General features: G+C 46.0%; 1 protein-coding gene across 1 annotated transcript in view; it reads right to left on the bottom strand.

The window, feature by feature from the left end:
• Window positions 1-27,952, bottom strand: part of LOC118770332 (neuron navigator 3-like) — a 138,099-nt gene that overhangs the window by 59,466 nt on the left and 50,681 nt on the right. The window contains exons 6-9 of the mRNA XM_036517935.1: window positions 20,557-20,625; window positions 14,699-14,841; window positions 9,042-10,053; window positions 5,055-5,170 (exon numbers count right to left, since the gene is read on the bottom strand). Of these exons, the coding sequence (XP_036373828.1) occupies window positions 5,055-5,170; window positions 9,042-10,053; window positions 14,699-14,841; window positions 20,557-20,625 (1,340 nt within the window). The remainder of the gene's footprint in view (window positions 1-5,054; window positions 5,171-9,041; window positions 10,054-14,698; window positions 14,842-20,556; window positions 20,626-27,952) is intronic.

The raw sequence follows: 27,952 nt of genomic DNA, 5'->3' as shown, positions 1-27,952 counted from the left end.
ATACATCATTAATTTAGAGAGAGCAGAGATGCCACCATATAACATTCACAATGAACACCAATGGAAGCTACAGGTTCTGCACATACTGCATCCCAACGGCTCTGCTTAAGACGTGGGTAGAGCTGCCTCACGCCCCTCTCTCTGCAGGCTTGATAATGCACATGCTGAATGCCTGGCTGCCGTTCCTGAAGAGCGGGCGGCGATCGCTCACGCTGTGCGACCCCACCCCCCTGCAGGTCTTACACCGGCAGAGGCGGCTGTAGCAGACTTCAACACGAACGGATCATCTCACAAACAAGCCGAGTCAATCTTCCCTTTAACATCCCACATTTATAACGGCGCTCCAAAACTAGAGTATATTAGACCTATTCCCTGTGGCTACTAGCACAGCGAGCACTCACACAGTGATTCTTCGTGTGAGAGAGAGAGAGAAAGAGAGACTCTCTTCTAGTACGGCATAATCATCTATACAGCTGCATTCTCTGCTATCAGCCGCACTGGCTATACAAATAAAAGACACTGATCCTCACAGCATGCAGTTCGCTGGTCCCACAGCATGGGCTTTCTGATAGTAACTTTGCAAATAAGAAAAGAGATAGTAAATAACAAAAGTTAAAAATTGTAGTAATGACCAACAATAAAAACAGTAATGGGAACTGTACATCCTTGGCAAAAGCACTTTTAAGACTCACAGTGTTAATCGGCTTCTCACCAGTATTACTGTGAGTATCAGTGGACTAGGTGGGAACTGTGTGGAGGGTGGTACTTACTGAGAGGGTGGGTGTACAGGGCCTGCTGGAGGTCCCCTAGCATGGAGAGGATGACCTCCTGGTCCAAATGAGCGGCGTCCTCGCGGCCGCACTCGACCACTTCCTCGTCCTCTTCTTCTCCCCAGAACCCTGTGCTGGGGGCCGCAACCCGAGCCTCGTAATTCGCCCTCCCACAACCCTCCTCCCTGTCCATCGCCTGCTCGCGGTCTCTATCGGGAGCGATAACCTCACCCCCCTGGCATCTCAGAGACATCCGGGCCACCTCCCCTCTCGTGCCCGTCCCCCCGAGGGGGAGCGAGTGCTCGGACCGGGACAGCACCCTGGAGAGGGACAGGGACAGGGACCGGACCCTGGACCCCTTCCGTGGCCCTTCCTCCTTGGCCGCCTCCTTTTTGGGGCTGCCCCACTTCAGCCGGGGCCCACTCGGCTCCAGGGCGTACACCCTCTTCTCACCATCACCCTGCAGGGCAAGGTTGGTGAGGGACTTCTGCTTGCGGAGGTTTAGGTTGTCGGGGGGCGGGGGGACTCTCCTGGAAGGGCTGTTGCCCTGAAAGACAGAGAACTCTGCTCCCCTCTTCATCCCCTCTCTCCTCCTCTCTCTCTCTCTCTCTCTCTCTTGGTCGCTCTCTGCTCTGGCTGCACCCGTCCACCTGTTCACATCCTCTCAGTCCGCACGGTGGCTGCTTCGGCACGGACCTTATTCCGCACAGCTGCAGGCACCCCTAATCTGGGCGCACATCTGCCCTCTAGGTGCGGTGGGTTGAGCCGTGAACAGGAGGCATCCTGCAGGTCTCATGTTGTGGACGCCGCTCCACGCGCGGGCAAGACAGGGAAAATCTTCCAGCCGCCGTGCTCTTCCAGCCACCAAACTGCAGCCTGTGATTCTCTTCTGCCTTTTTTTTCCCAAGGAGTGGTGAGAGGGAGTGGATGAGCGCGACGTTATCACATGCTCTCTCTCTCTCTCTCTCTCTCCCTCTTGCTTCTCTCACACTCTCTTTCCCTCTCTTGCAGCCTCCCTCTAAGCTCGCTCTCTCTCCCTGTTTCCTCCTTTCCTATTCTCTCCCCTTTCTCTCACTCTCTTTCTCTCTCTGCATCCTTCTCTACCCCTCCCTTCCTCCCTCTCTGTTCCTCTCTTCGCCTGTTAATTATCGCCTCAGCGAAGCAGGCACCTCTCCTTGCTGTAGCACTCACATCGGGGGCTTGGAGACACAAGAGCCAGACCCAGGAGTTTGGGGTCCGCTTGGTCCTTTCAGTATTCCACCTGCATTTCCCGCCCTCCGTCTCTCCATTGCGGCAGTTACTCCCCCTGCTAGTGCTGCTGCTGCTGCTGCTGCTGCTCCTGCCGCTGGCCACCATACCAGCACATCTTCAGGATCAGGGGCTGCCTGCTACTACAGGAATAACACCTCCCTGCGATTCATTAACACCCAGGTGTTCCAGGAAAGCACTCTGTGTGTGTGTGTGTTTGTGTGTGTGTGTGAAAGAGAGAGAGAGAGAGAGAGAGAGAGAGAGAGAGAAAGAGAGAGAGAGAAAGAAAGAAATGGAAAGAGAGAAAATACAATGCTATACTCTCTTTTGATTACCACTGCCTCTTCTCGATGCCTATCTTATCAAAAGGCTTTGAAGCCAGCGTAGCTATACAGCACATATTCAGATATCCCTCAACAGCTGTGCTCTGGACCTGTGCTGGTTAATAAGATGGAAATGTAATAGATAAAGCTGATGGGTTCCCTCTCTGGGAAATTGGTGTATCTATGAACAGCATTTCACAGCTGGGCCAACCTATCTCTGACACTTAAGGCACACTCTTCCACAGTGACACAGGTTGGGAAGTGTGGATGGGATGCACTCTAATAAAGACAGCTTTCAAAAGTCGACAGATGCAAACTCATTACATTATTTTCATTTAGCAGATGCTCTTATCCAGAGCAACTTACATAGGTTACAGTTTGTAAGATGTTATCCATTTATACAGCTTGATATTCACTGAGGCAATTGTGGGTTAAGTACCTTGCCCAAGGGTACAACAGCAGTGCCCCAGCAGCGAATAAAACCAGCAACCTTCCAGTTACAAGCTCTGCTCCTTTCCAGTATGCTATATTGCCACCTAAACTCAAAACACAAACACCCAAAGCGAAAATGGGGGGAGTGGAAATGCCACGCTCGCACATCAGATGCACCCCAAAACACAGAGGTTTTGACCCTCCAGATACCTCACACCACAGTACAGAAATCCTGTTCAACAACTGCAAACTTCTTTCGTGTGACAAAGCAGTCTCAGCACGCAGGATTCATCATTCTCCGGCAGACACCCGCCCAGGCTCCAGGTTCCAAGCTAAAAATCCTCCCTTGCTGTGACTGCTACCGAATGACCCCCGTTTTTTTGTTTTGTTTTGTTTTGTGCTTTTTTTTGTGTAATCATAACTTTGCAATGTAAATCCGGAACATTCCAGACATCTTCATTCCAAGTCAAATTTGCACAGTAAAAGTCTGTCAGTTTAAGTAGCATGTGTGGAACTTGAAAGAAACTGTTCCCATTGTTTGGGTAATTTAGGGAAAATCTGCCATCTTGGTTTGGTTTTTGTGACAGTTTAATTACATACTGTATAAAGCTCATGCCAAAGAAAGCTTTTCATTTCTCATCACAATGCTCCACATCATTTGTCTACTGTTTGAAATTATGAGATTTAAATAATCTGATGGACACTCGCTGTGAAACTCTGATTGCTGATAAAAATATGCCTGTCATGGCTCAAAACTCCCAAAATAACATACACACTGCACAGTGAAGCTCAATGTACATGTCTCTCAACACAATTACCACAAAACACATCAAAATCACTTGCATTGCTGTGACAAAATGCATCAGTGTTAACGCATCAGTGTCTACGCTTCATTACACCAAAAGTAATCTCATTTACCTGTCACCTCATGGACAAAATATCAGTATTTTTTTACCATACCAAGTATGATTCTATAATATACGTTTATATATAACTGGATCTTGAAGTCATTGGTCTTTTCCAGGAGAAGTCACTAAGCATCGGGAAATGAACCTCAGGGAAACTTTTTCGGTGGCCGTGCCAAGACCATACCCAGGATGCAATGCAGATGGGAGGTGAGAGACCTGCAGTCTACCCCCACTGAACTGTGAGCTGCTGAGCGCGCACTTTGGAGGAGAATCAGCACATGGGGTATAATTAGGAATGTGCTTCAGCCGTAAGAGAGCACTGGGAGAAGACCTGCATCGTCAGGCATCGCTAGGAAGTTATGGAGATCTGTGGAACGTTGAATCAATTCAAGGTGACTCACATAATCATCTGAGGTTGCATTCATTTAAACAGTTATGTAGTTGTTAACCAATTTCTCTTTTTATACATTTCACTAAGTGGGTGGTGTTTAGAACGTTAGCTACAATACTGTAGATAGATAACAATCTGTAGTATAATGAAAACATGCCAAACACTTGCCAAAAAGAAATAGCCTTGCTAGACAGAAATTCCTTTACTTGGATAAAGATGGGCCAAAGCTAAATAGAGGAGTTCAAAGCTAATGCCTAACAAGGAAAATAATCTCTTTACAAGGCAGCTGTAAAATTTTGCCTATGAGTTATTTCAAATCAGTCTAACAATACAAAAAGCTATATAACAGGTAATTCACATTTTTAGGTAATGTGGTACTCCACGTCTGCCACGGTGCTTCTATTCATGGCGCAAGGCTTGATGTGAATACAACAAAAATAGCTTCCAAGAAAGCCTACATGGGGCGCACCCTTTGTGATCGGTCCTGCGGTGAACTCTTTGAAGAGTCCATGTCATGCAGCTCATTAACAACTAATTGCCGCGTCCCACAGACACAGCCGGCTGTCACACCGCCCAGCAGCCTTTGGGCACATACCCATGCGCAGCCCACTGTGGCTGTGGCACGGGGCTGAAAGCAGGAGGCAGACGGTCCCGCAAACAGAGACACTAGGGCTCCCGGGGCCCTCCTCACACTCCTGACCTTTCCCTTTCCCTGACCGTGCCCTCGGCGCAAATCCCCACGGGTGCTTGGAGCAGGTTTGGCGCCAGGAGAAAATACAGCGTGGTGCAACTGCAATCCATGGGAGCGCACAAAAGTCACAAATACTATGTAGACATCGGGATACACGGAGACAACTGGGGGTACACTGAGGTCCATCCGGGGGTGAAATGCACCCCTAAGCACCCCCATAGCGGTGGGCCTGGCTTGGAGGCAAGAGCAGGACCCAATACCCACCCCCACCCGCCAGCTCCGGGCACCTACCTGAGATCTCCTCCAGGCACTGCTTGGCGGTCTTGCCGTAGGCCAGGTCGGTCTTGGTGGGGCTGAGGCAGGGGTCGGCGGGGGCCACGGTGGTGCAGTCGTTCTCCGAGCAGGTCCTGAAACAGCGTCACACCCAGAGTGTTTATGTCTGTCTTTGGCAGGATGTAGAGATCTGGCTTCAAAAGGGCTGGGCAAGAGCTCAGTGAGGATCCCTCTTTCACATGTTGAGAAAGTGTGTGTGAATACACTAATGTGTTGAATATATAGGGGGCTTTTCATCACTTTCCTATCCTTTTCAATCTCAAATGGCTGTAATAGTGTGTGTGGGGTAGACTCACCTCATGTACCTTCATATCATAAAATCTAGTACAACAAATAACCTATGACTGTAGGGTGTGCTAGCTACTACTACTGACAACTAAGAGTTTGGATCCTGCATATTCTAGTTGATCAGCATTTTTCCATCTGCCAGCACCAATCAGAAACTTGATGGGTCAATAAAACATGGCTGTGGAGTTGTATTGATCGATGTCAGTTTCATGTAAAGATCTCGTATACCCCACAAAACCGACTGGACTTATTCTACTATTTGATCCCTTAAATATTTTACATTTTTTGGAGATGCATTTTGGAGGAACGTCTCAGCAGAATGCTGTGTGCGTGCATGCATGCATGTGTGCGTGTGTGTGCGCATGTATGCATAAGCATGTGCGGTTGCAAGCACAGACCCACTGTCACAGCTTTTGCTCATCCAAACCCCCATTGCTCTTACATCGTTTCAAAAATAAATCTAAGAATCACAAAAAACCACAGCACAGCTCCATGCTTGTGTCAGTCAACCTCAGAGGGCAGGAGACAGATGGATGCCTCCTGCCCGCTGGCACTGAATCCATGCTTCCACATCAAAGCTCTCCCCAGCCACCTGCATAAGGCCAGATAAAACCCTCTCTCACCACATCAGACCACAGCGCGCACTGGAGAGCGAGTGATAACAGTCTGCTTAGTTCAGTCGGCTGATAACATCTCGCCGGGCTACCGCGTTTCTGCTCCGCAGAACCTTGATCTATTGCCTTCCTCTCACTGGCCACGTTCCGGTGTAGGTGAAGTGTTCGCATTCAAGCTGAATTTCTGTGGGAACACCAAACTGACCCGGGGCCTTTTCCAGCAACCCCAGAGGTCCACTGTCCATTGCTGTCCCTATACATGCTACAGATCTCCAACTAGCAGAAACACTCAATGGTAAATGCGTCGGGACCAGGACTAATTACGAAGGCATTTTTTCAACACACTGTCAATTTTAACAGGTTCATGTATATAATTTCAGACGTATAAAAGGAAAAACTTAAAAAATGTATTTATTTTGGTTATGGGAAAAGGAATGCAAATGAGAAGGATGTATGCCTGTAAAGACAAATTAGAGTCTTTGAAAATACCCAGACAACAGCAGGAAAATCAGGCCGAACCAGACCACTAGTATATGACACAAAGCATACGCCTTACTGGTTGTATGGGTGGTAAACAAAAGCCAGGTGCAATCACCTCCATAACTGCACACTGACAGGAGAAGAGTACAAAGCGCCAGAGAGCTCAGCTTGACTGACAGGTCTGGGAGACAGAAGCCTAATTGGCACTGAAACGACAGTAAATTGCGGAGCAGCAGAAGGCCGCTTCCCTCGTGAAGGCGCTGGCGGGTTTCCGCACGGCCGAGGATTAGCGGCTGCCCCCGGGAGGACACGGGGCTCGCGATGTAATGTCAAGTAGCGTCGCCCTCGGCTGCGGGAGGATTTGAGCGCAATCCGCTCAGAGGCGCCGCGGAGATGTGGCGAGATCTAATCGCCCCACAGGGGGATGACACGCTCCGACACGCCTTCTCCGGAAACCTTTCACTCCTCAGACCCTGAGCTGACGACACCTCGGCTGTGAGAGTAACTGGGCAAAAGCCGCTGAGGGTGGGGCACATACGCTCACCGCGACAGACACGATAACACGAGTGTTACAGTTATAAATGCATGTTATTAACATGCTGCTCCTAACTGCTTTTTACACAAGTGCCTTCCACACTTGTTGAGTGGGAGAGTCATATATTCAGTATGGCACTGGTTACTGTAGCACCATTTTACAGACTGATTCCTTTTCTGCATGTCTGTTTTTCATGTGGCCGTATTATATGCAGTTATGTACATTTTGTTTGTAAGCCACTCTGAAGAAGGGTGCTTGCCAAATGACTGCATGTAATTTGTAGCAATCAAAAGTGCCTATAAATATGTGAACCCATGGCCAAAGATAATAGATACACCCATTGATGAGGGGATCTCACAAGCAGATGGATTAAGCCACACTCCAGAGTAACATAGCCATAGCAGTGTGTGATGACTCTTGTGTGGAAAAGTCTTCTTTCTTCGGGATTCTTTCAATGGGATTCAGAACACACAGAAATGGCTGTTCTTTTTTTAAGGTCCGCTGACAGATTGCCGGTGACGGCAAGAACCGTTTGTCGGCCCGGCTCCCCCGTTTCGAACGTCACCGGCCAAATGACTTCACACGCTCCTTTGATAACACATGGAAAACGAGACGTCTGAACGGTGGCATTTCTGTAATTGAGATTTACGCGTCTGTTTCAGAGACTAAAAATAAGAGTTTGCGCACTTGGCCGGTGATTCATTTCTCTCGCTTTCGTTGGCGCACGGCAGGACATAGATTGGAAAGTAGCGCACGCAGTCAGAGAGGCAGCTGATCAGTGGGCGTCCCCGTATCCAACTGATAAGCCAACCAACCTAATCGTGAGATTTGCATTAGCCAGACCACAGACGTCCAAAGGCAGGCTGTCTCACTGGGACTTGTGCTGAGGAGTCAAACCAATGCAGCAGGATTACCCACAGAGAAAGATGAAGAAGTCACTGAAAGTGTAACAGGCTCAAGAAGGAAAGAGCCACCGGAATGGATGGTCCGATCAGGTGATATCAATGACTCACTGATTTGAGCCAATCGCATCTTCTGTGGTTCATCTTCTATGGTTCATCAAAGTCAGTGACTGGGACTACAAGGGAGCTCCGCCCATTAATGGGTTCACAAATCCTCTTTCTCAAATCTCTAACTGACAGAGACCTCTGCCACGCCCCTATCCTCTCCAACTGCTTCTACTCCATTTCCACTGTTAGAGTTATGCAAATAAATCCCAAATGTGGAAGCGTGCCTTGTCAAACATTGCTACTAAAAAAAAAGCAGCCATTTTTAAAAGCAGTCATTATCACAAATATAACCCCAGGAGCCACGCTGGAATCACAGGGCATTTCTGAGCACCACACGCAGAGGATGTTTTCATTCTATGAGGAGTAATTGCTTTTGCATCAAAAACCATCCTGTTTTCATCACTCACATCCTGAAATGCACAGATATTACAGAGTCCTGATGAATAAGCACTTTAGTCTGAGGATGCTTGGTGCCCTAAGGGAGAGTATTTGTTCTCGTGAACGTTTCATTTTTTCGCTGACTAAAATAGAACCATGTCACTTGCCGCTCCTCCTTTGACTGACGATGTAAGAGACCTCATGGCGAGAGCTTTGCAGGATGCAGCATGAACAGGCTTCAATCAAAGCGGATCCTGGTTCCGCTGCCACGTCACTGCCATCCTGAGTTCAAATTACCAAGCAAATCCCCTGAATGCAAGGTTTTTTTTTTTATTTGAGAAGAGCTTGACTTATTGAGATCCCAAAAAACACCAGGTTGCAGTGTTAATACATTTGCCTGGTGGAGCACAGGACTCACTAAACCCTGTATATAAGGATGTCAGTCAGTTCCTTACCACTGTGTACCTACCACCAATACCATCTAATCAGTGCCATTCACTCTAATTACACTGCCTCCTATGCATAACCAAACTAATCTGGAACTGGGAATCAACCGGATTCCAGCAGTCAGAAACTGACACTCATTCTTCCCAATCATACAGCTGCAGACCCCACCATCCCATGTCTGCCGGGTACTCACCGGTACATGAAGGGGGCGACGGTGGCGGTGTTGGGATGGCTGAGCTGCTGCTGGGGGAGCTGCACAGCCCCGTTCCCTCCCTGCAGCCCCCCCGCCATCACCGTGGTGCCCAAAAGCGCCGATGTGCTGGTGGAGGACACCATGCTGGTCCTCCGGCCCTCGGGCCCCCCAAGTGATCGCGGCGCGTAGTAGGCCTGGGTCCCTTTGGCCAGCTTGGCCCTCTCGCCACCTGTGCCGGCCGCAAGCTTCCCTCCCGAGGAGGAGGAGGGCAGGGACGGCTTGGTCCCGGGTTTGGGGATCCCGCTGGAGGTCTGGGCGGCGCCCTCCTTCTTCAGCGCTGAGGACTTACCACCCTTAGGGATGAGGCTGCCGATTTTGGAGGTCTTCTTGGCAGACTCAGATGATGGGTCCTTCTCCTCCTTGCCGGGGGTGCCAGCCTTGCCTTTGCTCTTGCCCTTGTCCTCTTTGTCTTTGGTCTGGGGTGGGGATTTGTTGGCGGTGGCCTTGCCGGAGCTCTTGGGAGCGGTGATACCCGCATGCTGCTTGCTGCCGCCTGTACCCATCGGCGGCCCCCCTTCATCGCCATACTCCGACAGCGTCTCCTCCTCTTCCTCCTCCTCCTCCCTCAGCTCCGCCCCCGACCCCGAGCCGGAGGAGGCGTGCGGCCTGGCGTTCCCGCGGGTGTTGATGAAGCGGAACCTCTCCAGCATGGACCTCTGCCCTGCGCCGCCGGCCTTCTGCGCCTCCGCCGACGGGGCCTTGACCCGGTCAGAGGCGGGGCCTGGGGTGGGGGCAGGCGTGGGTGGGGGCGTGGGGGAGGTGGCCGGGCTGGGTGGCTTGGCGGACAGCGCAGACAGGGTGGCGCTGTGCTTCATGCTCACGGACTTGCTGCGCCAAGACTTTCCGGCGGTGGGGGAGGGGATGGCAGAGGCCAGCTGCTGCCCGGCGGGACTGAGGGGAGAGGGGGCACTGCCGTTCATGCTGCCAGGCTGAGGGATGCCCTTTGCCAGTTCTGGAGGGAAAGAGAGCATAGTAGTAAAGATTAGAATATACACTACTTCAATTTGCGTTACACTGTTCACCAGTGGACACCTTATCTGTGGTGATTGCACAGCTTACATTTTGCATATGATGTACTGTATATACAAGTGAGCATTTATAAAGGAAATTCATGCTCAGTAGCTTCTTCAAGAGTACAGTGCACGACCCTGGATTCAAAACTGCAGCCCTACTATTCCCTAACTTGTCCCCTAACCAGCATACCATGTTGCTTAAGATCACACCCAGCACAGTTCAGGTGCCCAGAAGCACTGTCCCATCAGGGAACTTTAACCACCTTCCACAATGCCAGTGGCCACACTGTCACTCACCTTAACTTACAAGGTTTCAGAAGACTGAGAACTAAACTTCTGTGGGAAACTTAATTTGCAGGCACTGTGGAGCTCTCCCTCCTGCTCTCCAAATCAAAACCTGGCACAAACACAGGTCTGAATGAGGTCACGTCTGCTCCTCCCCACCCCCCTACCGCAGACAAAAATGGACAGAGTGACAGACAGCTCTTGCTCGTGTCAACAGATCCTTATTAAAAGCTCCGGTTTGATATGAGCTACTGAGCTAAACTGGGCTTCAAGGCCCATACTGTGAAAGGGACATGCCAGATGCTGCTTCATTCAAGCCAATAAAACACAATGACATCATTAATAGCGACAGTCATCTTAATTTAACCTGATAACGTTGCACACATAGCAGACTCCTGACATATTACATCTGTGGATTGCAGTTGCTTGTACAACACAGAAATACAATTAGTCCAGGTAACTCCTATTTGATCCACAGACCTACAGTTCCTTACGTGGAGCGTTTGCATGCTCATTCGATTTTGAATGCAAATAAAACAAAGCACAACAACGGGATTTAACCATCTGATTGGTTCTGCTTCGTCTGCTACTGCAGGAAATGGACACAAGTGAGTTTCACAGGTGAAATCACTGCCATCCAGGTTTCACAGCCATTGCAAACCTAGGAGTAAATGTCTATATGCATTTACTCCCATTCAAGTGATCTGAGGTTTGAGCTCATCCTTGTTCAGCCACCAAGCTCAGTTGGTTTTGGGGGGGGGGGGTTGGCATGGCGGCTGAACAGACTGTGCTATCCTAATCCTTGCTCCACAGTTGCTCTGCACAAGGCGATGCTAGAAACACTGGGATTCACTCAGGCGGAAAATGGAGCAGCCACTGATGCCATCTCTAAATGTCAACGCTTCACGAACAACTGGGGGGGAGCCCATTTTTGCCTGCTTTATTTACCTCTGTAATCTGTGCTCCATAGCTTGAGCTCCAAGCCCATTCCCTTTACCTCCGTGGTCTCTAATCCTCAGTTACACTTCCAAGCCCATTCTGTTCATCTGACATCTCCGCACCTCTATAACACTTCAAAGCGAGAGAACATGCGTTTCCGCAGCAGGTCTGTGGGTACAGAGGAAGCGGGGCGTTTCGGAGGGGAATGGGGGGCTCTGCAGGCTGGCTCCAGCCAATATGAACCCCCCCCCCCCCCCCCCCACCCCCCCCGGAAAGTGGGGTCGCGGAGGAGAGAGGGGGAGCGCTGTCAGATCAAAGCTCTGCGCTGACACAAGCATCTCTCGCCCCCTTTTGATGCACGGCTGTACGGACAGCAGCTCCACAGCATCTCTGACCATCTGAAAGGCCCTGCGTTCCCCCTGCAGTGGGCGTTGCCAGCCTCATCAATCATGTGTCTGAACTCACAGGCCTCCGTCCACACCGCTGCACTTCTACAGCGTTACAGGACACCTAAGGCTGTTCTCTAAAACAAACCACCAGCAGTTTAGTGTACAATTATCATTTAACATGTACTTCTAATTGGGGCCTCTGCGCAGTTTCTGAGGGAATTAAAAGTTAAAGGAAACTGAAAGCATGGCAAGGCGCTCAGACGATCGCAACAAGCACACAAAAAAAAAACAGCCTCATAATTCAGATTTTCAAATGCTTGTCCAACAAAGTGCTTTCCATGTTTATGCTTATTTAAATAGCTTATCTGGTACTTAGCTGGTACTGGCTTTCCTTTGTTTTAGTTTCAATGCTATGACAGCATTTTAGCAAGCTATGCAGTACTGTACTTGCGGTGTCAGTGCAGCCACATAATTATATCACAGTAATTTGGAGTGACAGCCAGGATGTGCTATGATCACACTATATGGTCTGTTTGGTACCAGATCTGTTTACCACACTGAATCAACAACATGACAACATGGGCTATGATTAAAACCATTACTACTGCTGCGGCAGATGATAATAACCCTGTTACAGTATCACACCAGGAATGCTGAACTCCACAGACATTCCTAAATATCCCCTTTAGAAATGAACTTCATTATTCAAGCAATGAAAACGTATACGTTTGCTCATATGAATTACAGTACATGCCATTCCATTAGCTTTGCTGTGTGACTGCAGTGGCTGTAACACGCATCAGATCATCCTTAGAGCTTGAAATGAAATGGCCGACAGATGTTAGTGGATGTTAGTACAATAAGCATACCATTTTGGTCAGTTAAACACACTTTTGAGTCTTTTAAAAGACAGAACAGATTTCTCCATCCTCTCCTACAAGAATTCCACTGTAGTCAAAGGGAAGAAGGGTCATATCACATCAGGAATATAAACAGATGACATGGATCACTAATCTAATTTCTAAACTAAAGCAAATCAAGAAGCAAGCTAAAGTAACCATCATGGAAAACTAACTGGTTAATGTTAGTTCACTACAATATTGTACTTACTGACTCGGTGTCAGACTTTGAAGAGTTCAATATGATTTGCCTTTGCAAAATCTACTAGCACCAAAAAACTCAACAGTCAGTGCTGGTCAGTTTAGAGGGAATGAAGACCAGACAGTCTCCTATTTATTAGTTTCTGTTGTAACAGTAGACTTGTGCATGTGTGTGTTTGTGCGCATGTTTGCTCGTGTGTATGTGTGTGGTTTTGGCTACACTGACCAGCCAGCTGCACGTGCAGAAACCGACGTTGGGTTTCCATGGTGACAACCACCTTTTCACTCCACTCACTTTATCAGCGCTGAGCAGAATGTCATTTTCGCTGTGCTGTGTCCTCTCCCTGCTCGCTGTCAGACCTGGCATAGAAATGTCAGGACTTTGTGCAACCGCTTGCCTTACCACAGTACGCAAAACACCTGCTTCCAGTCACAAAGCTGCAGCAAAGGGCTTTACCCCTAATTTGCATCAGAGCTGGATGTTTTAATTCCTTATGTAGTGTGCCCTCCACACAGGGCGTGGGCCACATAATTTCTTTTTCCCCTTCAGTGCAGTAATACAGTGTAGCATATCCACAGTCAAAGCAATAGGTGTATCATAGTTTTACTTGTCACACTGCATCACACATTTATGCCACTTGAGACACAGAGATGCAGTTACACCTCACATCGAACACAGTTAAAAGACTGAGTTGAATGAGACCACCAGCTGCATGTGTCACCAAACGGAAGTTACAGACCAGAATGTACTCTGTAACGCTGAAACTATTAAGCAACTCAGGTTTCATTTCAGGGCTGCTGAACTGCTACCTGCGTTGATTTGTATATGTGCTACCTGAAGCATCAATTCTTTGTCCTCATACAGCCATTATGTTGGGGATGGAAGCACACAGAATCTTTTAAAATTCATTGGCATATTACTTAAAATGAATAAGAACATCATTTATATGCTACTGCAGTAATTAAATAATTTCCACAGGTGATTAGAAGCTCTTGTTATCATGAGATGAGCTAGAAAATTGCCCTGTTAGGAGAGAATGGAAATTTCACAATCCATTGTAGCTTCCCTCTCTTGCTCTTTGTTTAAGAGTCAAATTTCCAGCAGTATTGTGTCTCTGGCTTCAAGCTGACCTGCACTGCCACAATCAGTTTAAAAAGAGTCTGAAATCTATCATCCAATTCCCAGTGTCCTTACAAAAAGTTCAGCTCTGCTGGCAAACTTTCAGTGCTATTTCTTAGAAGTAAGAATTCATTATTTCTCATTATTTTCATTAAATCAAACCCTCCAATAACTACTCTCTGCTGGGGTTGTGAGAGTGCAATTCGATGTCAGACTTATAGGTGATACAAATGATCAGTATACTATCTTAACAGGCATGTTAACAAGGACGCAGCTAAAATATATGCCTATGTGAATTACAGATGAGATGACAGCCACAAAATGGCCATTCTCCTTGAACATGAGGATCTTTCAGCTGACTTCCAGCTGCAAATGTGTGTGTGCGAGTTTGGGATGAGGGGGAGGGAGGTGTTGTTTACCCAGCAACTGAGAAACACCCATTTTGGCTGTATATGAGGATTAATCCAAGGCCATCATCCAACTGAGATCAAAGCTAAGCTTTATTTGTGGGGTATCTCAGATCAAAAGAGTATAAAGAAAACTGGTTAACATCATTGTGTTATGGTTACGTGTGGCTGGCATCTGGAGATTCAGAGATGATTCGGTTTTATGTTTTACACAGCACCATCTTGTGGATAGCATGGATTATGCAGTCAAGATTTTTTTTGGCTCCCAGCAGTTGCAGCACAGTGTCATTTCAACAGTGAGAGGTAACACTGCATCCCCTGAGGACAGGCTCTCCTCTCCTCACCTCTATCATTCCCGCTTGCGTACTGGAGAGGTTTGCTTTTGTCCATACTGTTAAAGCTCTGACTCCGTCGGTTCAGGTTCGAGGCCCCTTGGACCTTGGTAGATCCGCTGCCCGCAGCAGACACCCTGGAGGGTCCCGGTAGCCTGTGAGACACATACACACAACACACACACACACATACAAACAGGGTGTCAGAAAGCAGTACTTCTGCATCTATGGGCAAACTGACTGATGTGAATGTTTACTTCAAACACCCCCGCTGGGTCGGTCACAAGTCACAGAAGCAAGAGGCAAACAGCATTATCCCATTAGGGGCATGCTGACTGCTGAAAGACTGTACTGTACACATCACTAACACCAGCAGAACAAGCTCTGCCCAACATATACCAAACATAGAAGTGTAAACATTAGTTTCAACCCATTAGCCCGATACTGTGCACTGTCGCTTTACAGTCATGGGAAACGTGTAATGTTGGCAAGGGATGATTCTCACAGTTGTTGCTCTCAAAACATCACATAGATGTTACCCCAATGTGAAAACAATCCTACAATGTCACACACAAAAAAAAAAACATGACAAAGCGCTAACCACAATGCAACTGAGTCTCTTTTGTTTAAATCACATAGGTGCCATCGGCCTCAATGACACACTGTGACACAGGAAAACGGTGAAATGAATTGTATCAGAATGACACAGACTAAATGCACCCCAAATAAGTGAAGAAAACTTTTTTCACAATGAAATTGCTGTCATCATATGAAAAGTAATTTCCTGTACACCGAACATTAATGTAGCATAGCAGTAGCTAAAAGATTTCAGGTTTGACTTTGGTTTGGGACACCGCTGCTGTACACTTGAGACACAACCAGAATTGCTTCAGTACACACAACTGTAATGAACTGCAAATACGAATGTGTGTACAAATATGAGCAGAGTCACCCCGGGTAATTATGTCTGCTAAACACATAGATATATATAATAATATTATGTAAAAGCATATAAAATATATCATGAACATATAAACATCTATAAAATCTTTTGTCAAATGTGAATTGCTGCAAGAAATATTACTAAAATTCACAGATTTGGCTGCAGAGACGATTTATTCATTGAAGACAAAGCACATGCTGCTAGTTTCTGCTCCATTAGGTCCTTCCTTTATGCAGAGTTTTAACAGACGGGTATGTCAGTTTTGGTGAGTGTCCCTTCAGCGCAATGGAAAACATTCTGTCGCCAACTGATCACAACTGCACTCACTACCAGATGGGCCCTGTTGGCTCCTCCATGCCAGTGTTGATGGTGGGAAATCTCAAAGCGCAGGGAAAGTCTGGGAAAAATTTTATAAGCTGTTCTTTTTTTTTTTGGCTAACCTATTTCAGCATCATGGGACACATTTGTGTTGAGCTGAGAGAGCTAATGTTCCCTTTATGTCCATCATATAAGATAAAATGTTGCTACTTGTGATTTTTTGGATTAAGAAAAAAAATAGGTTTGTGTAGGTTATCACATTTTTTTTCTACATGTACATACCTACAAATTACACAATTCATGTACAATTATGCCATCCAATAACACAGACAGTTCTGCTGTAGTTCACAAGTAAGAACAAAATGATTAGGCATCATTATCTTTCCAGGAAAGTAAAATTTATTTTTGTTGTGTGCTTTTAAAAGACACATTTAAAGACCTCTAATTAGAAGGGACTGTCAACTATAAATAGGGTATCATAGGCCCTGATTTGGAATTGTACTGTGGTCTCATACACTTACAAAGACCAAACTCGACAAAGTTTGAGATCCTGGGCATTTTTATCCATATGGAACATTGTTTTGGTTACTACCAAAGGCCTAAGAATCATGAATTTAACTCTTGAGTGCAAAGCAGTTGTGCCTTGATGTTTTGTGTCACTGACAATTGGGCAACTGGCAGACGCTCTTAACCAGAGCAACACACAAAGAATGAGTACAAAATGAGTGACGTAAATCTGCAGGAAAGATGGTACATACAGCACACAACTGACAACGTGAAAATATTTGTCAGTTCTTTATGCAGTATGGTGGGACTTCAGTGGACCACTGACTGTATGTGACTGCTGTGGTCAACCTAACATTTGAAATACTATCAATGGATAGTGACATTTTCCTGGAAACACTCCAAACCAAGGCCATGATCCAAATCACTATACCTCCAGAACCAATATCGGAAACCATGTGTAGTCTAGAATGTTGATTGTGTGAACATTCATTTTGGGACATACTTCACCAGCACCATAGATCAGAATCAGCAGAACCTGGTGAATATACCTATCCCTATACCAAATATGCATAACACAAACCTCAGAGAAATGTATACTTACAGTAACATTAACCCTATTTTTGATGTCATGAGAGTATCGAATCACACAAGGTGTGGGACAACAGCAACGAAATTATAGTCCTCCTTGACTATGTTGTTAACTACCTGCAACATAATCCTGGCTTCAACCAACTTCTAGCAACAGTAGTTAGTAGTTAGGGATTGATTTGGTAGATTGGCAAAGTCAACAGTTCTCAAAAGGAAGAGAACTGGTATGTCCAACTGAACTCTTTCCCTGGGCTTTACTCTCTCAAAGAACACCTCTCTGTGCCTTTTAATTCCCCACTTACCCACTTGATCCAGCATGCCAAAGGCCATCTCCTCAACGCTGTTTTTCACTCATAGTTCTGGGGTTTACACAAGGACAGCAGCTATTTCTCTCTATCTCTGCATGGTCTATGGATATGCCAGAGATGGACTAGAATGATGATCTAGGTAAGGCTCATCTGTTCATTCAGATTATTGCCAGCCATTCCTTCCAATATCTTCCCCTTATCAAAATAAATGCATTGCATTAAATTCTGTTCATCAATACAGTGCTATTATTCATTATTAATATAATATTGAGCAATGTTAATAATGTCTAGAAAAGGCTATGCTCTATAAGGTATTGGAAAGAATGGCAAAGCATGAAGTTACCCTAAAGCCTAAAACCTGTACTTTTTAGGGCTGCTGCACTATACTGGCATTAATACAACATGACCGCAATGATGAATGGCTAGTATTCCTTCAATTTTGCCCATACATCACAGTGAAAATGAATTATTACATCTCAACAACAATGCTTCCTTTTACACATACATTTTGGTGAGGTGATCAGCTCTGACATAGGTGGACTCCTTTCCAACATTTAGCCAAAGTCAAGTACTGTATAAGCATTATTATTTCGTGTGTTCTTTTGCCTTTGGCTTGAAGCTGAAGGTGGCGGCAGCTTTGCAATTTGTACTCCCCCCATTCAATTAGAGTGAGAATTAGCATATTAATTTTAGGACAGGATAACTGCATGAAGGGCAGCAGAAAAAAAACGACAAGAGAAACCTCTGGATTTTCAGCATATTATCCATAAAGAACTAACTCTAGTATGTGTTGTAACCGAGCTCTCATAAATCCTATAGATGCCAGTTTTCCTGTCAGTGAGGAAAAGGCCACATGCACAATGAGTCTCATCAACCAGCTGGTCTCCATAAATATTCTTAAATTGTTGTCAAAGAATAATGAGGGGAAAATAATTAAACACAAATATTTTTAAACATTACTTCAGGTCTCCATGCCTCCTGTGGATGGACACACTTGTAAACCTCCAGCCTGACAGGCTCATTGAAATATGGGGGACAGGGCAAAGTTGATAATATCAAGATAGGTTATATAAGGCACCTATGGCCTGTGTGGAGGTCCTGGGAGTATTTAACTCAGCAGACAGCTCGACCATATGCTCTGACTTCTACACCTCAGTGAGGATGCTGCGTCTCGGACAGTTATACACGAGCGCGCTTTGACAAGACGCTCAGCTCACCACCGAAACGGTCTTTCGACGGGTCAGTGCACGCATCTGTTCCACAGTCAGAGCCATTACAAAAAGCCCCAACATTCAATTAGCATTGCAAACATGCAGGGGCTGAGTCACCCCCTGTCAAACGCTGCCCCCTGCTGTGAAAATGCTGAACTCGAATAGCTGCTAAATTTTTTCTCAGTATGGTTTATGTTTGAGCAGAATAACTGTTATTCCGTGACTTGCTGTGCGACTCAAAGATGACAGAAATAGCAATTTGACAGTGACACAGCTTATAACAAGCCATTTAAAGTGACAACGGCTGTGCTATGAAAATAGAAAAATATTTACAGTGTCCATGAGAAGAGCATTACCAAATTAAATACTTTGAGAAAGAAAGTATGGCAACCGTCCAATTTTATAAACAATTCCAAAACACATTTTCAACCTAGCTTCTGTAAACAGGATAAGCTATGGTTATATGTAAGCATTACACAAGCACGCTCAGAGCATCTTGCTCAGGTCACTCTGCTGTGGAATACCACTCCTCCACACCTAATTTCATTAACAGCATGGGATGGCTAATACGAGCCCACTCCCCAGGCCAAGCGCTATGAGCCTCAGAGGACTCGTTCATGAGCTGTTTTATAGGCGTGGCTGCCCTGTGGCCTGACCTGGCCACACCCCCTGCAGCTCCCTACTCCATCTGACTCTAACCCACAGCCACATGCTGAACGACCATTCTACCCTGCCAGCCTGGCATTAACCCTGGGGTGACTCTCAACTATGTGCTCAGTCCCAGTTATTACTCATAGGTGAGCTGTATAAAGAGTGAAAGAATGGTGAGAGAGAGAGAGAGAGAGAGAGAGAGAGAGAGAGCTGGAAGAGGCGGCAGATGGATTATGGGAGAGTGAGTAGAGGCACAGACTTTAGAATAAACTTACAGAAACTTTTGTTGTTGTCAAATCTGAACTAATTATAATGCACTGTGCTCATTTGGAAATGTCTTTCTTAAAAATGACTATTGCCACGCTGAGTTAATTAAAGGGTGACTTACCGCAGCTGAAAGTGGGCCACTGTGTGACAGTTTGAAGTTTCATTGACAGTTTTAATTGGCTTTTTCCTTGATGGGTTTTCATTTAAAACACTTTTAACATCAAGGGAAAATGAAAGGATATAGCCTGACATTTTAAGAACAAAACAATAAATTTAATTTTTACTGTGTCAGGCAAATTCTGGTGATCAGAATATCTCCCCAGGGTTTGGCACAAAGTGGACACTTGAGATAATCTGGTGATGGTTTGTGTGAAAGGGTTTGACCCTATGGTTGATCTGAACCACAAATAGGGGAAAAAAAAACAAATGCTCTAAGACTTCTACACATTTTTGACTTCAGAAACAAATGCCATCAGCAATGACATCCAGCTCCAGCACCATGTGGAGAAGGGTTTTTTCAGCTGAGTTACAGGTACACATCTGTCCATAAATCTTGCAAGGACACCACTGATGGGCAGAAATGCATGGCGAAGATTCATAGCCATCTTAAACCAGAAAACCCTTCATTACATATGTGTGACAAAGAAATCAAATGACCAACCGTGTGACCCGAAAAAACTGCTCCTGAAATTAAATCAACCTTAACAACCTTTACCACCACCTCCAATTGATGGTCCTTGTTCCTCATCCCCTAAATGAAGAGGAACAACAGCAACGCCCACACTCTTGCCCCATGTGCTAAAGTACATATAAACCTCACATTATTTGTTTGCTAAGCAGACAGACTTGACCAGGGGAAACATGCATAGCTTACACACTGCGTGGCTGCTTATACAGCTGGGTTGTTATTGAAGCAAAACAGGTTAAGGACCTTGCTCAGGGGTGCAGCAGCAATGTCCCAAACAGGATCTGAACCCGCAATCTCCAGGTTACGAGCCCCGCTCCCATTAACTACATAATGCCGGCACAGCCGAGCACCTGAACTTAAGTGAGCGGCGGAAGCGTGTCAAAACTTACCTTGTGTTTTTCTTCTGAGCGACTCCTACTCCACTGTGACCCGCAGGGGCTGCGTATCGCGCTGTGAGACTGGGGGAGAGAACAGAGAGCAGGACCAAGGAATGAGGCTAACAGCTTTATTGAATCTCTCTCACTGTGACATCCTTGAGACACACTAATGTAATAAAGGACACCAGTTTTATTTCAGGAGGCCCGAGAGTTGAGAAAAAAAAATATGGCAAAAATCAAATATCGAAAAGGACTAATCACGTGCCTTGAATACGCTAATAGGGCTCACGTGACAGAGACGATCTGTTAACAGCACATGTATAACATGTATCAGAGGTTTTAACGGGCTGTTTACTTTGAACAACTCAGTACCTCTCAAATGTCCCAAAACGCTCCTTTGACGTGTTTGAAGTGCCCTAAGCGAGAGTAAAAAAATGCAACTCTCAGCAGGCCCATAACCCCGAGGAGGAACATAGAATTCTTTCGACCGAAGTGACAGTTTACAATCGGTTTCTCATTCGCAGTCATCTTGAGAGAATTACAGTGGGGCCCACAGTTCTGGCCTAGTTGGACACTACTCTTTACAGAATTTAGAGGGAGAAAGAAAGAAAGAAAACAATGCTGACATTTACTGGTATGGACGTCTTTAACAGTTATCATAACACAATAAATAAAAGACTGTCAAAGCCAGGTGTTCAGTACAAATTGCTTGAAAAACATGTACAGTTCTCGACTTTGAACAGCCGTTCCAGCTTTGTGATGAAACCCAGAAAGCTTTAAATCCTTCTTACTTTACAGAGTATGCTAAATACTCTATAAAGTGTACCTCAGGTTATCTCAGGCTATCGTTTTCACACCATCTCTACCCCAAATCTTGTGACTATACCAAATAAAAGAGTACAACTGCTCATGAATTCATTTTCTTCTCAGTAAAAGGATTCTATTGTCCTATTTTGCTGCCTGAGAATAGGAACGAACCTGTTTCTTCACAACCTTACGGTCACCAGCAATAACCTCCACAACCAGTGAGGATAAATGAGTAGCAGTTTACATGAGGACCCCATATTTGATTCTGGCTCAGCCCCACATGAATCCCTTCTCTTGGGAAATGACAGGATTTACAGATTGGTTGTGGTGTTCATTAATGAGGCAGCCCTTCCTGTCTTCAGTCTGATAGCAAACAGCCACACTCTGGGACCAAAGGATCCCTGGCCATGAACCCCTACTGAAGCAATGAAACTGTAAAAGCTCAGGGGTTTTTAGTATTAACCCCAGAATGCATTTCCATACAGAATGTACCTCCCCTCGACATTAGCTGACCACAGTCTCTCCCACTCAGAATGGCATGTACCGTTTCCTTAGCTCCAAACCGGCCCCAGGGGGGTCCATAAAACAGCAGAAACATCCACTTTAGGTACGGCTCAATATCAATAAAGTTGTTGCGCTCACTGAAAGGTCAACTGTCTCTGGCCAGAAAGAGATCCCCGAAGCGACACTTCCTCCCAGCTGCCAAATGCAATGGCAGAAAGAGCCAACAACTGTGATATTGCTTCTAGCCCTATGACTTCTTCATTTCATGCAGCTTCTGTCAATCTGATCCAGTGGTAGCTGATATTTCAAACAAAGCAAACTGCATTGGTAATTATGATATAATAAGGATGCTAGAAAAAAAAAATGCTAACTGTAATAGTAGTGGTGTGCTGCATGACAGTTTTAGGATTACATAACAAAGAGTGCTATCCACATATGATCCACAGACAGACCTTTCAAAGCAAGTGGACGGTGGTGTTTTGCTGAGCTGTAGTAGCTGAAAAGATTATTTACACTTTTGAGTTGTGTGTGCGTGTGTGTGTGTGTGTGTGCGTGTACAAATGTGTGCATGTGTGTGTGTCTGTGTGGTGAGAGGGGATTTCCCCCCAGCATCTTTAAATCATTTAGTTGTATATCAGTAGCTGAACTGTGACAGTTGCTTAATTCTTTCAGCTATCCTACATTAAGGGTATCCAACACATACCAAGGAAAGCAATTTGCACCAACAATCACAATCACTGCAAAAACTGTAAATACACGTAAATTACAGTTAGTGGTACTGAAACTATCATATGGTCTCCTCTGAATTACATTATAAAGACTTATGAAGGTCCACTTCCCCTTCCGACCTCCCCCTGAATTTCGGGAGGACCACAGAGGTGATTTATTCCCTGCCGCCGTATGTGAGCAGTATTTCCCGCTGACAAGCCTCAGCTGAAACACAGAGCGCTCGATGATGTATGGCCGGCGTTAGCGGCCGCACGTGCGAAGGCGGCCTGTGCCGGGACGTCCCGCGGGGGGCCGAGGCAATGGCAGGGATCCACGCGGATCGTCGGCCCCCGCACCTCCGTCCCCCGGCGCCCCCCCCCCCCAAGGCCGGCTCCCGGCCTCGCTCTGCACATCTGCCGCTGGCACGGAAGGGCCACCGAGCCTCAGGAGCGTGCGGCCCCTGCGGTCGCACTGTCACGCCCCCCCCCGATCTCCCAGCGGAGTCCGCCACAGCAGCTGGGAAAGCCGAAGCAAGCTCCTCTGCAGGGGCTCTCAGCTCATTCAGCCCGGTAATGGCAGTGAGGAAGAACCCGTCAGCAAAAACGCTCACAGATCCCGCTTTGTTTGTTTGTGCGGAGCCCGTGGGCGGGAGGCTGGGAGTCGCAGAAAGCTCCGACGGCCCCATCTGCGTGAGCGATCACCTGGCCCCCTAAACCCCGGCCGCCCACGGGCAAAAACACTCACACATCCTGCTGGGTCGGAAGTATGGAGAGACGGAGGGTGGGAGGTAAGGGAGACAGAGTGGTAAACGGGCAAGGACACTTCAGAGCTGAGGAAGCTGGGCTTCCGTTCAAGGGCGAGCAACAATCTGTTCGTTTGTCTGAACTAACTCTCTTTCTTAGCTCAGGAGGGGCTGGGAGACACAAAGTCATTTACCGACCAACTGGACAACCAGACTCAGCTGAACCGCATTGCGCGTTTCTGTCAGTACATCTTCACTTGACTGCAATCATATGTACGAACTGTACTCTTGAATCACTGCCATAAGGCTTCTTTGATATTACTTTTCTTACACAAGTGATTTATGCAGCCCCTGCTCAGACATGATTGAATCAACTAAATGCCAGTCCACATCCGACACATCCTCCTGCTTCCTTCTCCATGGCCCCCTTGGCTTGACATTAAAAGCCAGTGTCTGCTTCCAGCATGGCTATTTTAAAGTCCATTCATAGGAAATACACATTTCACGGGTACAGGACCTGGACATCTGTGTCCCCTGCTTTGAAACCAATTATTTCAATATACTACGGGAAGTGTGCAAGTCGACCCCGGGGGTTATTTCCTAATAGTTGGAAAAAGGGGGGAATTATACTGGCAACATATATCCACCACATACTAGTGGAATAGGAGGAACAGACCCACACCAACACCAAATGCAAGACATAAAGACAAATATTAAAATTTCTCTTAAAATTTAAACCAGAATGTAATGCATACTTATTTAGCACAGCAAATACAGAATATATCATAATATAAGCTTATAATTGTCATTCAATATTCTATGAAGTCTCTCTTGTGGATTGCAAAAGACCCACAGACAAAAAATTAAGCTTAGGCATTGGACAATATACTTTTAGTGACAGTAATATGTTATGAGTTCGGCAAACTTAAAGCAAATGATATACATACTATATGCAAAGGACAACTTTTTCACTTGTAAGACAAGGATGTCAAATTTTATGAACATATTTTCAATTCGTTTCATGCATATTTTAACACAACGGCAGACAGAGTTTCAATATTTTTTGGCACAGTTGAAAAGATATAAAAACCCCAGATAAATTAGCATGATAAAGCAATGGCCCATGATAGTTCTAGGTTGAATAACCCAAACTATAATGAGTTTCAGTTGAAATGGCCCTTTTTCTTTCCACGGGTAATTAGTACTTGCTTAAATTAATTGTGAGCAAGTGCAAAAGTAATTATGGATGGTAACTGACCACTGAGAAATTCATTATTCACATTTTGCCTGCTGCTTGCAAATGAGCAAGGGGGGTTGGACACACAGAAGAGACCTCATATTCAAGGTTCCACACAATCTTTAGTGTGCTAGGGTGAAAATAAGCCCGTGCACTGGAAAAAATTCAGCAACGTCACCCCCGCCTTTCCTCTTCAAATACCTCTAAGCAGAACTGCACTGAAAAGCCCACTCTCTCACTGAGAAGACAGCAGCTTCAGGATGATAAATGACAGCCATCACTCCCCCAGAACACTTCCTGCACTTGGGTTTAAGGGTTTAGCTGCTCAGTTTAAGATGAGCCCCTGCCCTCCTTTTCACACCTCTTCCAGGGCAGGTTGAGGGTTTGACTTTGCCTCATCTGAAAGCGTCACATCCGCATGCTGCACAGTGTTCTTGTAGACCAAATCCACAGGGGCAAAAATCACTGTTGCCACAGCGACGAGCCCATCCCACAAGGGGACACGGGATGTTCTCCCAGGCATCTGGCTTCAGGTTCAGATCACAGGTTATCGGTCTGAATATTTGTCACTAAAGACAATCTCCAAAAAGTGATCTGGACAACAAAGCTACTCTCAATGACCAGAGAAATGCACATTGTGAGTGTTTTTCATTTAAAGTGTGTTTCCTAACACAATATGGCAAATGAGATCGCTTTACTCTACGGTCTTCCCCCAGTGCACACACTATCACCCTTTCTGCAGCATGTTAGAAAATAATTCTGCTCAGAAAACCATACAGTGTACAATTATAAGCTCAGGGAAATTAATGAACAGATGCTCAAACTGCTATAGACATTACTTAAAAGCAATGATACTATAAAGCCTACTATAAAGGTTATGCTATTCAGTTTAGCTAACATGATAAATACATCAGATGTGATGTGTATCTATGGTTGAGGAAATAAGGCTCTGTTGCAGAGGAGAGCAAAAAGACAACATTGATGACCTGTGATCGGGAGCCAAAACAAAGAAAAAGCTCAAGCGCACGCCTTTTATGTTGATCTCACTGTACTAAAATAGCGTCCTGCAGCGAACGCCTGCATCATCTGATGATATCATTGCCTGCATGGCCTTGGTTCACACAGGTCAACTATCTGGCTCCAGGGAACCGCACCAAAACCAATGCTATCTGACAGGTCGATGAGCCTGATGTCTGCTGCGTTTAAACTCAAAAATACCGTTTACTGTTGGGACCACGGAACAGGCAGCTTTACCTGTTTAAACAACATAATAATACAGTCACAAGCAGCTTGATGCAGGGGGACTATCTCACACAACAATGGGGAACATCGGGCTGCACCCTATGCTGGATGGCATATGTCAGTCTGACTCTGAAATGGTAGAAATAAACAACAAAGTAGTCTAAGTGATCTCACTTATACCTCTAGGGGATGATCAGCAGTGCGCCCACAGCAGGGAATCAACAGGTTCTGCATTCCTGTACAAATTGCCATGTCTGTGGCTCAACATGGAACATGACCTATATTCAAGGCTTAATAAGGCAACAGACACGGTATTGTAAGAGAGTATGTGTAGATAAGAATCTCAATTTGCCATTAAGAGCAGATAATTAGATTTACTGGGAAAATTTTCATTTTTTGCCTCAGACTGGTGTGGACTGCATGTCAGACCAGATTTACTGTACCTCACAGAGAGTAATACACTTATACATTCAACCAATAATGTTTCACTTTTGAAAAACATTTTGAACCAATGACAGGTCCTTAACCTGTTTTGCTTCAACCAATGACATCACACCAATAAATCACATTTATAAACTACCTTTCATGCCTTTCAAAGCATTTTAGATTTTTCAGATTAGTTAAATAATTTGTTTGATTTCTGGTGTTACCTTCATTTTGTGAAACACAAACTATCTCTTCATGATAATACAGAGGGAGGAGGCAAAACAAACAAATGCCACAGCAAAGAAGACCCCCAGCTTCCCATGCACAAGCCCAACACAACACAAAGCCTTAGGTGCAGTACCTAGAAGAGCCTGGCTTGGCCGCTGAATGCCATTTCCCATAGGACGGGCGGCTTCTTGTCTCGCCCAGTCTGGAGGCTGGCTGGCCGGAGCGCGAGAGAGCGGGGTCAAGCTGTTCGCCACGGGACATGGTGAGTTAAACGGGTGAGCTGTGCGACTTCTACCTCTCTAGACCATAGTGGCTCCCTGGCGTCTGGCCACTAATGGACAACCCCTCTCCTCACGGGCTGCACCGGACCCCAGCAGGTGCTGGCTAAAGAAAGGCCAGGCCCTGTAACTGTAGGCCGGTGGGTGGCAGCTTTATAAAAAGCCACACGCCTCATTCTTCAAGAGCCCAGACTGTGGTACTTTTTCACATTTGGGGTTTTAAACACAACTTAGGCGGAGGTATGATACTGAACCAGTTAGACTTAATTTGTATTCACCTTATATCTGTGGTGTTGGAGGTTATGATAGCTAATGCCCAGTGTTGCCTCACCCACTACAAATGTATCATGCAACAGATTGGTACTGAATGCTGCTATAAAATCATTGTAGAGGTACGGTATGTGACACTTTTTTCCTCAGGATGGAGTGTGATTACACCATTTGCAACCATGACTATACATTGCAGATAGACAGGATGGTGGTCTGTGTTCCATAATTTAAACAGTAGCATGATCATTTACATTCTCTCTGGTTAACCAAAACCAGCCATCAATGTGATAATTTGTCCATGATTCAATCACTGCCATTCATGCACTATGGTTTTGTGACAATGGCATGATCTCACATGTCTTCGCTTTTGCATCGCTCAATGGCATGCAAATCTGATGTCTGATGACAAATTTGGAAACCCATATAATTCAAAACATTTTATTTCCCTACAATATGATGACATTTTTAGCAGAGTCAGAGTTCTCTTGAGTGGTCTTGGTTGACCTCTCACTAAAATCATGAAAACTATAGTACTGCTTTAGGAAGCACTCTAGAGCAAGACCTTATGGAGGTTGCCATCCATAACCTGTCCCCAAATCCTGTGACAAACTCCTCATTCTACCCCCCGACGTCCCTCTGCTACGTCCAAGTGTGGATACCTATATGACATATTTGAAATATCCCACCAGCCTTGTACTCCCGTTCTGCCTAGTGGAGGCCCTGGCACCACCTGTCACTGCTGACTTTAAGAGAATTCCTTAGGGCTCTGGGAGGAATGGGGCAGCTGTGCGTCCTCCAGTGGAGCTACACTTTAGACCCTGATGCAATACTGTCCTGTCTGGGCCCTGGCAGTAATGAGGGGTCAGCAGCATCCCGCTGGCACACAGAGGCCAGTGACGGACTCCGCCAGCCCGTAACATGACACCGCCCCAGGAACGCTGCCAATGTCTGGTATCCTAGTTCTCT

The sequence above is a fragment of the Megalops cyprinoides genome, chromosome 23, assembly GCF_013368585.1.
Source record: "Megalops cyprinoides isolate fMegCyp1 chromosome 23, fMegCyp1.pri, whole genome shotgun sequence".
Taxonomy (NCBI): domain Eukaryota; kingdom Metazoa; phylum Chordata; class Actinopteri; order Elopiformes; family Megalopidae; genus Megalops; species Megalops cyprinoides.
This window is presented reverse-complemented; position numbering and strand designations above follow the sequence as displayed.